We start from the raw sequence: 14008 nt of genomic DNA on the forward strand, positions 1-14008 counted from the left end.
TTTACACGACTTGTGATTCTACGCGTCCCACATCATACAACGTTCCGGCGCATCATACGACGTTTCGGAAATGCACTACGAGTTCGACGGTTGCATGAGGGGGGGCCGGCGTGGCAATGCAGAAGAGTTCTGCGCGCCGTTTTAGAGGGTCCAAAAAACAGGCCGCCGGCAACCCAAGACAGCCTTAGCACCGGGAGGCAGAGCTGTATATTAGGAGAGTCTGGCCAGTAGGCGTGGTGACAAAGGCACCGGAGAGGAGAAAAGTGAAGGAAAGGGGAGAGATTGTCGAAGGAACGAGAGAGGAAGGGGGGAGCAAAGGAGGAACCGACTGCCATTTTGACGCAACACGCTCGGCGCAGAGCACTATTGAGGCTCTCCGTCGTCTGCTGCGGGGCAACTTTTTTTTCGCCTGAATAAAAGTTTGCAGTCAAACGTCCAGAAAACTTCCATTTGTTAGCTTTTTAACCTACCAAGAAATAACACTACAGTTGAACCCGGATACATTGAATTCAAAGGGGATTGTAAAGTAGTTAGATATATCGATAATTTGATATACAAAATTATGTTGACTTAGGCTCCAGTTGAAATTTCCGCATGTCTCTGCTAATACCGAAGGCCGCGACAAACGGGACCTTACCAAATAGAGTCTCTAAGAGCCGCTAAATACAGTAGAGCTTAGTCGGTGAAGATCACAAACACCATCGCATTTACGCGATGCGGTCATTTACGCTTGGCCACGACCACACAGCGCCAACAAGAAAACGCGAAAATTATTTTAAAAAAAATGGAAAAACGGAAAAAGTGAGCTGCATAAAAAAAAACTCGATCCATAGAATAAAGGTAAGCAAGGAAAAAAATTAAAAAAGAAACCTCGCTAAATTCAAACAACAAAAAAAACAAAAGCAGAAAAAAAAAGGGGCAAAGCAATAACGGCAGAAGAAAAAGGAAAGAAAAAGGTAAACAACGATAAGGCGGTCAAAGTGTGATTGCTCAACTGTTGTCAACATGTTCGACTTTACGAAGACTTTTTTTTTTTGCTTATTTTATTTTGGGGTTGAGGAGTCGCGCAGCGACAGCAGTGTTCGGTTAAAGAGCGCACGCTACCGTTGCAACAGCAAGCACCCCCTGCCCTCTCTATGCACGCACGTGCCGTTCCCCTTGTTTTTGCCATCCTCCACTTGTTTTTTTTAGTACGGTTGCATTTGTCTTTTTTACAACTGATCTTTGGTTGCGTATCCCCTTGCGCGTATGCTGGCTTGGCGGTCTGCCAGCCCCGCAACGTGAGTTATGTGCTCACCGCGGGTGCAGTCCGACCGCCCGTGGGAGAAGCGAGGGGCATCCGTTTTAGTTCGCTATATCGAATGTCCCCACCACAGGAGTTTGATACAAAAAAAACAACGCTCCTATAGTATTACATGTGAGTTTCAAGGGGATGTTTGGACTGTTTGATATAAACAATAATTCGAAATACCTGGGTGTGATATAACTGGGCTTGACCGTATATCATTTCCTTTCCAGAGCCAGTGAAATAAAAGGAAAAAAGCTAAATTTTGACGTCTATCCCGTGCATTCCACCGGGCGAATGAGTGAAAATGGCAGCCCTCCCTGCACAGTTAGGAGCAGCCGGAAGTTCACGCACATGCGCTCGTGCCACTCACTCTCCGCCGCGGGCTGATTGGCTCACTCAAGAGGGGAGCGTTACAGTGGCGTGATCATAAACTGGCCACACTCTCCCAATATGCAGCTCTGCCGGGAGGGAGCAGGAGGCGGTGCCTTCTCTCCTCCTCCCCAGGTTGTTAAATGCCTCGGCGTTTTCGCGGCGCATCCTTGCCCACCTTGCTCCGCTCATCCCATCATTCTCTCGCCTCTCATTTATTTTCGCTCTCCCTCTGGATGCCACTTTCTTCAACTCTTCTCCCAGAATTGAGCATCTTTCTGCTGGTTCCCGCTGTTCCCGCTTTCGGAAAGTCTGAAAAGCGACAAGGATCCGATCGTTGCAGTTGTGCATGCCGACAAACGCTTTACATAGTATCGACAAAATTCAACATTTCGTTTTGCACCCACGACGGCATCGCCGATCCGCTTTTAGAGCTTGCGGCCTTCAAAAAGAAGCTGATTTTGCGCGACTGAAAGAAAGTCCAGCAGGCGATTACCGATTTCTTTACCACACAATTGTATGGTTTCATTTCAATTTGTTTCAACAATTCTTGCTTTGTCAAAGTACAGCAGGGTATTAGCTTAGACATCATTTAAAACCTCCGCTTGTCTTTTTTCGCAAGGCCGATCACTGTATCCGTAATATTGTTTTTTTTCGGATGATACGACTTGCGGATTATACAACGATTTTGCGTGGTCCCACAAAAGTGATATAATCAGCGTTCCACTGTAGCATACTTTTGGTTGCCAGGGCCCCGAATAATTGACAACTATGCCAATAACTTTCATACTGTTAATGAACAAGGCCCACATATGTGTAACCCTTTATAACGAAGCATGGAACGAACATGGTGAAGGACGGGGCCGAGAAAATATTTGTTCCCGAAAGTTTAATTTGCCCTTGATTCTGGGCATGTGAAACATTGTCCTCAATGTTGCAGTGTTGATGGCACTTTTACATTAAGACATTATCTTCCCCTTATGATTCTTGAAGCCGTCTCTATAGATTGCACCGGCTCCTCATACCTGGGCTCTGTAGGAAAGTAAATGCATTGGATTAATTCTTAAATAACATCACTTATTGAAGTAAACGTTGTAGTTTTAAACTAGCTTCCTAGACGTAGCACATCTCCCTATGTCTGCTTGTGCTGCACCGCAAGAAAGTCACTGTCTGGGTAACAAATAAAAAGACTTTCTTTCCTGTCAAAGGTAATTCAAACTCTGCTTCATTCAAACAAATTTTCGGTCCCCCTCGAGTTCAAATTAACGAGACTCAACTGTACATTTTTTATACTTTCGTGCCACCAACTTAATTTGTTACAATTTCTTTCGTGCTATGCTGTGGGGAAGCCTTGCTTTCTGAAACCACTAATGTAGAAATGATGGCAGTTCTTTTTCTCCCTTTACTGACCCCCCTCTCTTCAACGCCAGGATGAGCACCCTGCAGAGAGCAAACGTTCGGCGACGCTCGCACCTCGTCACGCCTCCGCGGCCCCTGAACCAAGACGACGTGTTTGGCGCGGACACGGCCACCTCGTCTCCCACCTACTCCAACGGGTCATCGCACTCTCGTTCGGGAGCCATCTCCATCCCTCGGAGGAGCGCGTCTTCCTACGGCAGCTCGCTGTCGTCCACCCACGGAAACGACGGTGAGGTCCCCTTTTGTCCATCGTGACGTGTTGGCGTGGAGCCAGTCCCCTTTCTGGCTGTTGTTGCAGGTCATTAACGGAGAACGCATTCGAAGTTGCGATTTGTTTGCCGTCACTGTCGCCATGGCCGTGGGCCGTCATCGGCTGAATTTAACGGGCTGACTTCCCGCTCAGTCTGGCGGGACGCTCCTACGAGTCGTGTGGTCATGCGACCACGTTGCTTGCGTCGGGTTATGCCGGGTCACGTGGCATCGCAGTGACACGACACTACGTTGTGTCACGCGACATTTCACGTCGAGTTGCACCCCGGCGTGACACCCGACACTACTAGATCGAATAATGTTGACACTGTGATGTCGTGCGACGCCTCCACTTTGCACCTTAAGCCACGTCCCGCTGTTACGTGAGTGACCCGACGTCACACTATCGCGCCGCCCAGATATTGCCGCGTGCTTGGCCGAGAGGGAATGCGACTCTATACGTCTAAAATATTCGTGCTTACTCTTACCCCAAATGTTCGTTGCTCGGACATTCTAGGCTGATTGTTTGAGACACCAAGCGTGGTAGATAAGGAGCCCAGCATGGCCTTGCCGACTCTCTCGTGCCGTCTGGTTGTCGTGTCGACACTTCAATGCTCGCTGCTGCTTTCTCTTCGCTCATTCTTTCTGTTCTGTCTGGCGCAAGTTCGCCGATTAAACCTTTAATTTCAGTTTTACACCTTTCGAATTTTTTTTTTTATCCATGACAATATGCGTAGGGCCATTTGGGCGGTAGATCAAAGGAGTGCCTTAATTCTACAATCACAGCTGTTTGTGAAAACCTCCCTAGGGAATTGCGTTGTCGTCCTTTGCGGAAACTTTGGTGCCCCGAGCGTGCCTGCACAGCCAGGGCGTGCATCAAAAGGCAAGGAACGCGTGCTGGAGGCCAGGCGTTCAGAAGAGACGCCATTCTCGCTTTGACAGTGGCTGTAGCTGCCACTTCGTTGTGTCGGCGCACGCGCACGACCGTTAGAGCATTTGAACTTGCACACCGTACGGCTAGACTTCAGAAAGTTCCTAGCGGGTCCGAAGAATGTGATTTTCGGTTATGGCACACCGAGGAGTCTCGTTGTAGACAGATAATGGATCGGGTACAGGGGTGGAATTGGGAGTGGAAGTGAAAATGGCGTGAAGTCCTCAGAATTTTGCTCGGGAGGATGTACATAAACGATAACGGTGCCACAATGATAGCGAATTACGCGAGGGCCAAGCTGCTGTTGCTGTGACACACGTCACGCGATAGCGTAAATGCACTTGGACTTTTTTTACACCAGTGCTCTCAACAATGATTGCCTTCAATCCACTCCTTTAAATATTTGAGGGAGAAAAATTCAAAATAAATACAGCAGAATATTGTGCATTCACTCATTCCACACCAAGTGCCCATTCCCAAATTCGTAAGATCTGAGAAAATATGAGCAGTACATCTATATGTAAAATTGAGGACCGGACAAGTGCCCATCCCCCATTTTTTCACGATTATCTCTAAATTTTGAGTGGGAGCTTGCCCGGTATTTTACGTTAAGTAATCACACCTGTAAGCAGGGAGTTGAACTGGTCATTACTGTAAAATACCAGGGGTGAGCCCACTCCACTTTCACTGAAAACTGAATCAATCTAGAAATGGGTGCTTGTCCGGTCAAATTGGGCGCTTAACGTATAATTTGAAAATTTCCAAGTTTGGAACATGTTAATAGTAGGCGCTTGAATGAGGTGGGCACTTCTGGGTATTTTACGGTAATTCGGTTTGGTTCACGTTCGAGTTCAGTAGCTTTTCTTTTTTGTTCTGGTTTAGTTCCAGTCCAGTGATAAATTTGAAATAACGGTTTGGTGACTGGTTCTACCACGTGCACACTGGTCCAAACTGGTTCTTAAAACGGAAAGTCCACAGTTCCAAGTAACTAAGAAAAAAAGTGTGTTCGACACTGCACTATGCTGCATTAAATATAAGGTCATCAAAAGCCGTGCTGCAGAAACTGTGATAGCAAAACGAATATATGCTTAATTTTGTTTTCTGATCTTGACTTTTTATCGCAAGTGCCGTTCTACTCAAATTAAGTGATCATACAGGCGCTTAGAAATACAAGGTGTGATCAAAAAGTTCCGGAACTGATTTTCTAGCGTAAGAAGAGAGGGCAGCACAATGATGCGTGCGCAGCAGTCGGAGGAAGGGACCTTTGTGCCTTGTTATACCAAAGGGCGTTGCTTTGTGAACGTTTGGAGCTGCACTACACGAGTTTGTTTGACCACATGCACGAGCGTAATGGTGATCTCTCCATAAACTGCAAACCAAAGTGAGAGCGAACATCAATTTTACGTCAAACTCGGCAAACCCAAAGCAGAGACCTCTGAAATGATTTAAAAGGCTTAAGTAAAAAAACAGTGAGATGTGCGAGGTGTTTTGAGTGACACTCGCGTGTCGAGAATGGCAGTACGTCACTGAAGTCAAGTAGAGGTCGGATAAGGTCGCCCTACTGCTCTTCATCTACCACCGATGTTCTGCCGTTCCTGATGCGTGAGTGCCACATAAAACACTTCACAAAATTCACTGCTTTCTGACACAAACCTGCTGAATCATTTCAAAGGCCTCTGTTTTATATTTGCGAAGTTTAACGCAGAACTGATGTTCGCTCTCGCTTTGGTTTGCAGTTTATGGTGAAATCGCCATTGTGCTCGTGCACGTGGTCACAAACACTCATGAAGCGCAGCTCCAAATGTTCACAGAGCGCCACCCTTTGGTACAGCGGGACACGATGGTCCCTTCCCTCGACCACTGCACGCGCATCACTGTGCTGCCCTCTCTGTTTACGCTACCAAATCAGTCCCGGAACTTTTTGATCACACCTTGTAATAGCAAAGTGCAGTACTCATATGTGAAGTCAATCAGCCGGCATGCACAGTGACACCGTGACGGCAGTCTTGGGTAGTAACGCGTTACTAGTAACGCGTTACTGTAACTTCGTTACTTTTTTGGTAACTTGTAACTGTAACGAGCAACTTTTTAAAAATGTGACTTGTAACTGTAGTTCTATTACTTTTTCTGAGGTAACGATGAAAGTAACTGTGATGTATCTGCTTATGCTATAGCAGATGGCGGGACATGTTGGGAAGCGCGCGGTCCCCGCGTGCTGAGAGCGCGCGGTTTGAAAGAGCACGGGTCTCGGTCAGTCGGGAGCCATGATTAAAACGAACGAGTCGAGCGACTAACGGCTGCAGCTTGGTCTTACTCGCGATACACCACATTTTTGGCGACGAGGTCGGTGAACGGACACCACAAGGGCGAGTGAACGATGGCTACCCAGGGCAAGCTGGAAGAATTTGATGGAACAGCGTGGCCGTCTTGGGCAGAGCGACTTGGATTCTACTGCGAAGCAAACGGAGTGCTGGAGCCTACAAAGAAGAGGGCTTTACTGCTGACCCTTTGCGGAGCAAAAACTTACGAAGTGGTACGAGCGCTCGTGGCACCAAAGACTCCTGGTGAGGTCAGTTTCGACGAGCTCATGGCGACATTGAAGAAACACTACGACCCGCGGCCGTCGGAGCTTTTCAGCAGGACGAAATTTCAGCGAAGAGACCAGCAGGTGGGCGAGTCGATATCGAGCTATGTCGCAGCTTTAAAGAAGCTTTCTGCCGACTGCAATTTCGGAGTTCTGACGGCAACCCCAGCGGCGGTCACAGCTAGCACCAGCAACGCAGGTTCCGCAGGCGAAGCACAATCTCCTGCTCGACAGCCAGAGCTGAACCCAACGTTGCTGCCTCTCGAGGTAATGTTGAGGGATCGTTTTGTGTGCGGCCTGCGCGACGAACATTTACAACAGCGACTGTTTGCAGAAGTAAGCCTGACCTTTCAGAAGGCGCACGACATGGCGCTGCGGACAGAGAGCGCCGCACAGCATCAAAAGGATCTGAAAGCAGAGAAGTCCGAAATTCACGAAATCCGGAAAGAGAAGACACCACTTAAAAAAAGAGACATCAAGGAAAAGAGAACATCCGAATCGACCAGATGTTACAGGTGCCAGGAACAACATTCAGCTGCTTCCTGCCGATTCCGTAACGCGCGATGTAACTTCTGTCACAAAACGGGCCACATTGAAAAGGCTTGCTTCGCGAGGACAGGACTCAAGAAATACCCGCGCTCCACACATATCATCGAAAAAGAAGATTATGCATTTGAAACCGAGGATGATTCCCCTGGAACTTCGGCAGATCTATACGAGCTTAATGCTGTGCGAGCATCAAGTGCATCACCCAAGTTCATGATCAAGCTCAAGATTGAAAATCGAGTCATGGATTTTGAGGTGGACTCGGGAGCGGCCTGCACCATCATCAGCGAGGAAACATATCGTCAGATATGGCCAAAACACCCTCCGAGGCTAGACCAAGAAGATGTGACCCTACACACCTGGTCAGGCGAAGGAGTGGAAGTGCTCGGCACAGCCGATGTCCAGGTACGACACAAGTCCAAGGACTACGTACTACCTCTGTTAGTGACGCAAGGAAGGGGCTGCAACCTGCTAGGAAGGAACTGGTTCAGCGCACTAAGAATCCGAGTGAGCGGAATACACAACGTGGGTGCCAACGGCAACGTTGCAAGGGTTCTAAGCACACACGACAACGTTTTCGACTGCAAGATCACCGGACACAATGGCCCACCTGTGCACCTGGAGTTGAAAGAAGATGCCAAGCCACATTTTCTCAAGGCACGACCGGTGCCGTTCGCGATGCGGACAGCAGTGGAAGCCGAAATTCAGATGCTCCAAAATCAGGGCATCCTCGAACCAACTCAACACTCGGAGTGGGCCACGCCAGTCGTAGTCGTACGGAAGAAAGATGGCACTATCAGGTTGTGTGGAGATTACCGTAGCACGGTAAATAAAGAAGCAAGGACAGCGGTGTACCCAATGCCTACGATTTCCGAGATACTAGCGAATCTCCAGGGCGGATCAGTGTTTTCAACTCTGGATCTCACTCAGGCCTATCAACAACTGAGCCTGACTGCTGAGACTGCAAACGTGTTGACCATCAACACCACAAAGGGACTTTTTAGGGTCAAGAGGATGCCTTTCGGTATTTCAGCAGCTCCGGCGATTTTTCAACGATTTATGGAGACAGTGCTAGCAGGAATTCCTGGAATCGGAATATACTTAGACGACGTAATTATCAGCGGATCAACACCATCGCAACATCTGGAAAGGCTCAGTACGGTACTATCACGACTTTCCCAAGCAGGCCTTCGTCTCAAAAGGGAAAAGTGTCGTTTCGCAGTTGATCGAGTGCGGTACCTCGGACACATCATTGATGCGGCAGGTATTGATGCTACCGACGATAAGCTCAAAGCCATCAAGGAGATGCCTGAGCCAACTAATCGCACAACTTTGCAGTCGTTTCTCGGCCTGTTGGCATTCTATGACCGATTTATAGCAAATCGGGCAACCATTGCAAAGGAGCTCTACGCTCTCCTCGAAAAAGACGCTCCCTGGAAATGGGACAAAAAGCACCGGGAAGCCTTTCAACAATTGAAAGAAGCCATTACCCAGGAAACGGTTTTAGCACATTATGACGAGAAGAAAGGCTTGGTGGTATCATGCGACGCGTCACCGTATGGCGTTGGAGCGGTTTTAGCGCAGCTAGACAAAGACGGAAACGAAGCTCCCATCATGTTTACCTCGAGAACCTTGGGAGAAGTGGAAAAGAACTATTCGCAATTGGATCGAGAAGGACTTGCGATTGTGTTTGCCATGCAACGTTTCCACCGATATCTTGCCGGACGTCACGTGACAGTAACCACCGACCATCAGCCTTTGCTTGGGATTATGGGTCCGAAAGCTCCAGTGCCAGCTGTTCTGTCACCGCGCATGACACGATGGTGTGTGAAATTAGCTGCATACGACTACGAACTCGTCTACAGAGCAGGAAAACACAACCAAAACGCAGACGCGTTGAGCAGACTGCCATTGAGAGAAAGTGAAGATGAACCGCGACCACCAGGGGACGTTCTTATGCTGGAAGCATTGACTAAGCCTCCCATGACAGCTAAAGACCTTTCAGACCAGACTGCTGTGGACCCCACGCTTGCTGAAGTTCTACAAGCAGTCAAGAGTGGAGAGGTCAAGAAGCTAGCTGGCGAGCGTTTCACAGCCTACAAGATGAAGTCCACGGAACTATCGATACACCGAGGTTGCCTAATCTGGGGATCGCGCATCGTAATTCCCACCTCTATGAGACCAGAGGCGTTAGCCTTGGTACATGCAGGACACAGGGGAGTGGTCGCCATGAAGGCGTGCGCCCGAAGTTACCTCTGGTGGCCGGGGATCGACAAGGAGATTGAGTCCTGTGTGGCCCAGTGCGACACGTGTCAGCGACACCAGAAGGCAATACCCAAAGGAAGCAGCCCAACATGGGAAAGACCTTCGACTCCGTGGGACACGCTTCATGTGGACCTTGTGGGACCGGTGGACGGAAAAGTGTTCCTGGTCATTGTGGATGCGTTCACTAAGTGGCTTGAAGTACGTGCTATTTCGAGTATGACCTCAGCATCCGTTATCTGCGAGTTACGCAACGTTTTTGCGACGTTTGGTGTACCACGAAAAGTGGTATCGGATAATGGATCGGCTTTTGTTTCCAATGAGATAAAGACATTTTACCGCCTAAATGGAGTTTTGCCGGTCACAAGTGCGCCGTACCACCCCGCAACAAACGGTCAAGCGGAACGGATGGTGCAGCAGCTAAAGCAGGCACTTGCTAAAAGAGGAAGGGAGGAATTCAAGTGTTTTCTACCACGGTTCCTTTACAAGCAACATACCACAGTGCACACGGCGACAGGCAAGACACCAGCTTGGATGATGTTTGGACGAGAGTTGCCATCTCCACTTGAGAGACTGATACGCGTACCCAAGGACGAGGTACAAGCGACAACCGAAAATCCACGCCAGTTTATGGTGGGACAATCCGTATGGGTGCTAAAGTTCCCAAGTGGACGAACTTGGATGTCGGGGGTCATTACAGAGCGCCTGGGTTCGCGGTCATGGATAATCCAGACAGAAGACGGACTAGTTCGACGGCACATGGACCACATACGACCAAGGCTATTAGCTGCACGTCGGTCGAGTGATACACCATCAGCAGCCTGGGGCTTGGACGTTCAGGCCGAAGAGGCACCAGCTGACGCGATAAGTGCGGAAGGCAACGAACTGTCCGAACCTGTGGCTATGCCCATCCGGGCAGGAACGTGGGAGCGAAGACCGCCCACAAGATACGGGATCACAGCCAAGTGAGGGGAAGATGTGATGTATCTGCTTATGCTATAGCAGATGGCGGGACATGTTGGGAAGCGCGCGGTCCCCGCGTGCTGAGAGCACGTGGTTTGAAAGAGCACGGGTCTCGGTCAGTCGGGAGCCATGATTAAAACGAACGAGTCGAGCGACTAACGGCTGCAGCTTGGTCTTACTCGCGATACACCACAGTAACGACGTTACTTTTGTCGTTACTTTCCAGTGTTTTATAAATAATATATCGCTGAATGAGTGCAATTTAGCCCTTCCTTGCACTTTCCAAATCGTCTATTTTGACATTTCGAGTGTCAAGTTGGTCTGTTTCGGGGGGGGGGCCATTAATGGCAAAATGCTGTATGAGGGGGAGGGGGGAGAGGAGGCCCCAGCGAAATGGAAGGTTTTGGAGGGAGGGGGGGGGGCCGGGCCCCATGCCCCCCCCCCCCCCCCCCCCGGCTACGTGCCTGCCTTGCAGAAAGTTGTGAATACGTCCTTTTTCGCGAGTCACGACCCGAATATAGCCACGTGTAGATTTGATGGAAAAGAAATATAGTTATCTTTACGCACGCGCTTGTACTTTGTAACTGAACACTTACATCTTAGTATCTTGAAGCACTATCTATGTTGTGGTTTTCTTTTTTCTATGCAAACGCGTTTTAATCGGGTGAATCAACCGTGAAACAACAATACGCGTCGAGGGCACTGCGCATGTGTCATACTTTGATTAGCACCACTACTCCGCACTGCGCAGGTTTCGTATTTTGATTTGCGCCACTAGACTGGCATGGAAACTTTCAAACACTAACTTCGAGAAGCAACTGCTGCTAAGTTATAATATGAAGTAAAAAGCATACTTTTTAATTTTACGCAATAAACTATTGTGAGGGGCGTTTTCTAGTTTTCTTCTAATTTTTTTTTTGTGTATAGAAAAGTAACTGAAAAGTAACGTCGTTACTTTTTAAAAGTAACTGTAACTGTAACGAGGTACTCTTTTGTTGCAGTAACTGTAACGGTAACTTCGCTACTTTTTTCTGAATGTAACTAACAAATTACTTTTTAAAAGTAACTTACCCAAGACTGCGTGACGGTAGCACACACCATACTCGCAAACTACCTGCCTTGCACGGCCTTAAGGGGCGGTGCCACAATGTGTTATGGGACCCTTTCAGCACTTCAAACCCTTCAGTCCATCAAACCCCTCAGCCCTTCAAACTCCTTCAGTCCTTCAGACCCTTCAACCTGTCAGGCCCCATCAGCCCTTCAACTCTTTAGATGCCTAGGAACCATAGACCAAAAATGCAGTTTAAAACACTATTGGAGGTTTATTTCAGACATTTAGTTTTACATGCATTTGTATCTCTAAAAGACTATAAGAACCAACGTTTACTCGAACCCAAGCGCAGGTAGCTGTAGACACAAGCAATCAGACCAAATAGGGACAACAGAGTTCTTTGTTCCAAAAATATCTTTCGAGGTAATTATAATGCCACTGGGTAAATTCCTGAGATGTACGGTAGTTCAACTAGGAAAACCGAGCAGGTGCACCACACGCGCACATGCACACTGTCAGCAGCACGTTTAGCAAAAACCACAAACGTGCAGCCACCATTTGCTGCTGTTGAGAAATCCTGAGCACAGTCATGGTGTCGTTCCTGATGCCGTCGTGGCAGCATCTCCGAAGACTTTTTCGCTCGCTGGATGCTTGTGAAGCAGGACAGATGAAGAGGCGCAAGAAACGGGGCACTGAGAGACCTTTTTCTTGATTCGCACACGCAGCAGATGGGTTCCACGCATAGGACGGGAAGCCGGCACTGAGTGTCCGCTCGTTGTGCATTTAGTTTGCGCTCATTGACAGAGAAAAACAGGGCGGCCAGCTTCTGACGATGGCTGTATTTTGACTGAATAAAAGCAAGTCTTTTTCAAACAAACCGCAAAAAGTTCCCCTCCCATTTTCCCAATGCGCCCTCTCTCCCTCGTGAGTGAGGGAGAGGGTATGAGGACGGGGCCGTGGCCGTCCCTAGTCTAGGACGTGAAAACATACACAGAACACACAAACACAGCAATGGGGCTGTGAAGGCCACGACAGGATAGAGATGGGTGAACGTCTCCTCAATTTCCAAAACTCGTTGTGGCCGCTTGATACAAATGGCCGAGCAGTTTCCCCAACGCGTATCTCCTGAAGGATCACATGATCCCTCCCACAGACCCTTTAAAGCGATTTTGATGGGTGATGTGGTTTCATGGAAAGGATTGGGACGGACCCCACAGGCTTTTTGAAAAAACAATGATGGGTCCTTACACCCTTTAGAAATTTTTACAGAATATATCAGGCCCCTTACAAAACATCAACGAACATCTCAAACCCCTCAAAATTTTTTTAAGGGTACATCAAAACATTTCAGAAATCCTGCTTGACCCTATAGATGGATTTTCAGTAGAGTGATGCTACCATTGGGAATATTTAATTAACTTTGCGCTGCCACCTGCGAGAAGGTGCAGCTCACATATTTATTACACCCAGGTATGGGCAAAATACATGTAAATATATATCGAAATACAAATACAAAATACTTCGTCAAAAACATATTTAATTACAAATCTAGTTACATTTCCAAAAAAAGCATTTAAGTACAAGATACAAATACAACCAAATGTATTTGGTCTCCTTCAAATACTTTTCCAAATACATTCCTCAAGATTTGCGTCAGCGACTTCAGGGCACCTGCAACAGGTTTCTGGGTATCTCATTTTAATTTTGCACCGCACACTCGGGAGTTAGTGTGCAAGGCTCCAGTAACGTAATAGAAATATAATCACAAAAAAATGTTATCAGCTTGGACGTAATAGGTGAAAAAAGTACAGAGGTTCAAGCAGCTTTTTTTGTCGATTACATTTTGGTATAGACCAACAAAGAACTGAGACGACCAAAACGCGCAGCACTAGCTAGAGAATTTTTTATTGTTGCAACTCGCACCAGTTACGAAAATCTGGACGACCCGCGCATTTAGAATGTTCCAGGCAAAAATATGGATGGAAATCAGGCTGAAAAGCATCACAAGTTGTCACAGGCACTTATTTAGCCAGGCTGCCTGTGAACGTCGATTTCGTCACTATTCTTGCTTTAGACTAGCACCGTAATCAAAAAGTCACTAAACGCTTGTGCTTGATTGAGAGACACTGCAATCGGTGATGTACGTAGTTTTCTTCCTGTTCTGGACAGTGACAATAAATTTGAGGGATGTATTTTTGCCCACAAAATTGTATTTAATTACAATTGTAATTGAAATACCCAGGTTTTAGTATTTAAATACACACGTCAAATACATTACCCAATTTGTAATTAAATACAAATGCAAAATACACAAAGTATTTGAAATACGTATTTTAAATACTTGTA

General features: G+C 47.6%; 1 protein-coding gene across 1 annotated transcript in view; it reads left to right on the forward strand.

The window, feature by feature from the left end:
* The window catches only part of LOC8035038 (GATOR complex protein Iml1), a 106721-nt gene that overhangs the window by 36493 nt on the left and 56220 nt on the right, over window positions 1-14008 (forward strand). Inside the window, exon 16 of the mRNA XM_040214760.3 lies at window positions 3088-3305. Coding sequence (XP_040070694.1) covers window positions 3088-3305 — 218 coding nt within the window. The remainder of the gene's footprint in view (window positions 1-3087; window positions 3306-14008) is intronic.

Source organism: Ixodes scapularis, unplaced genomic scaffold (assembly GCF_016920785.2).
Source record: "Ixodes scapularis isolate PalLabHiFi unplaced genomic scaffold, ASM1692078v2 PGA_scaffold1__304_contigs__length_218370807, whole genome shotgun sequence".
NCBI classification, from domain to species: Eukaryota; Metazoa; Arthropoda; class Arachnida; order Ixodida; family Ixodidae; genus Ixodes; species Ixodes scapularis.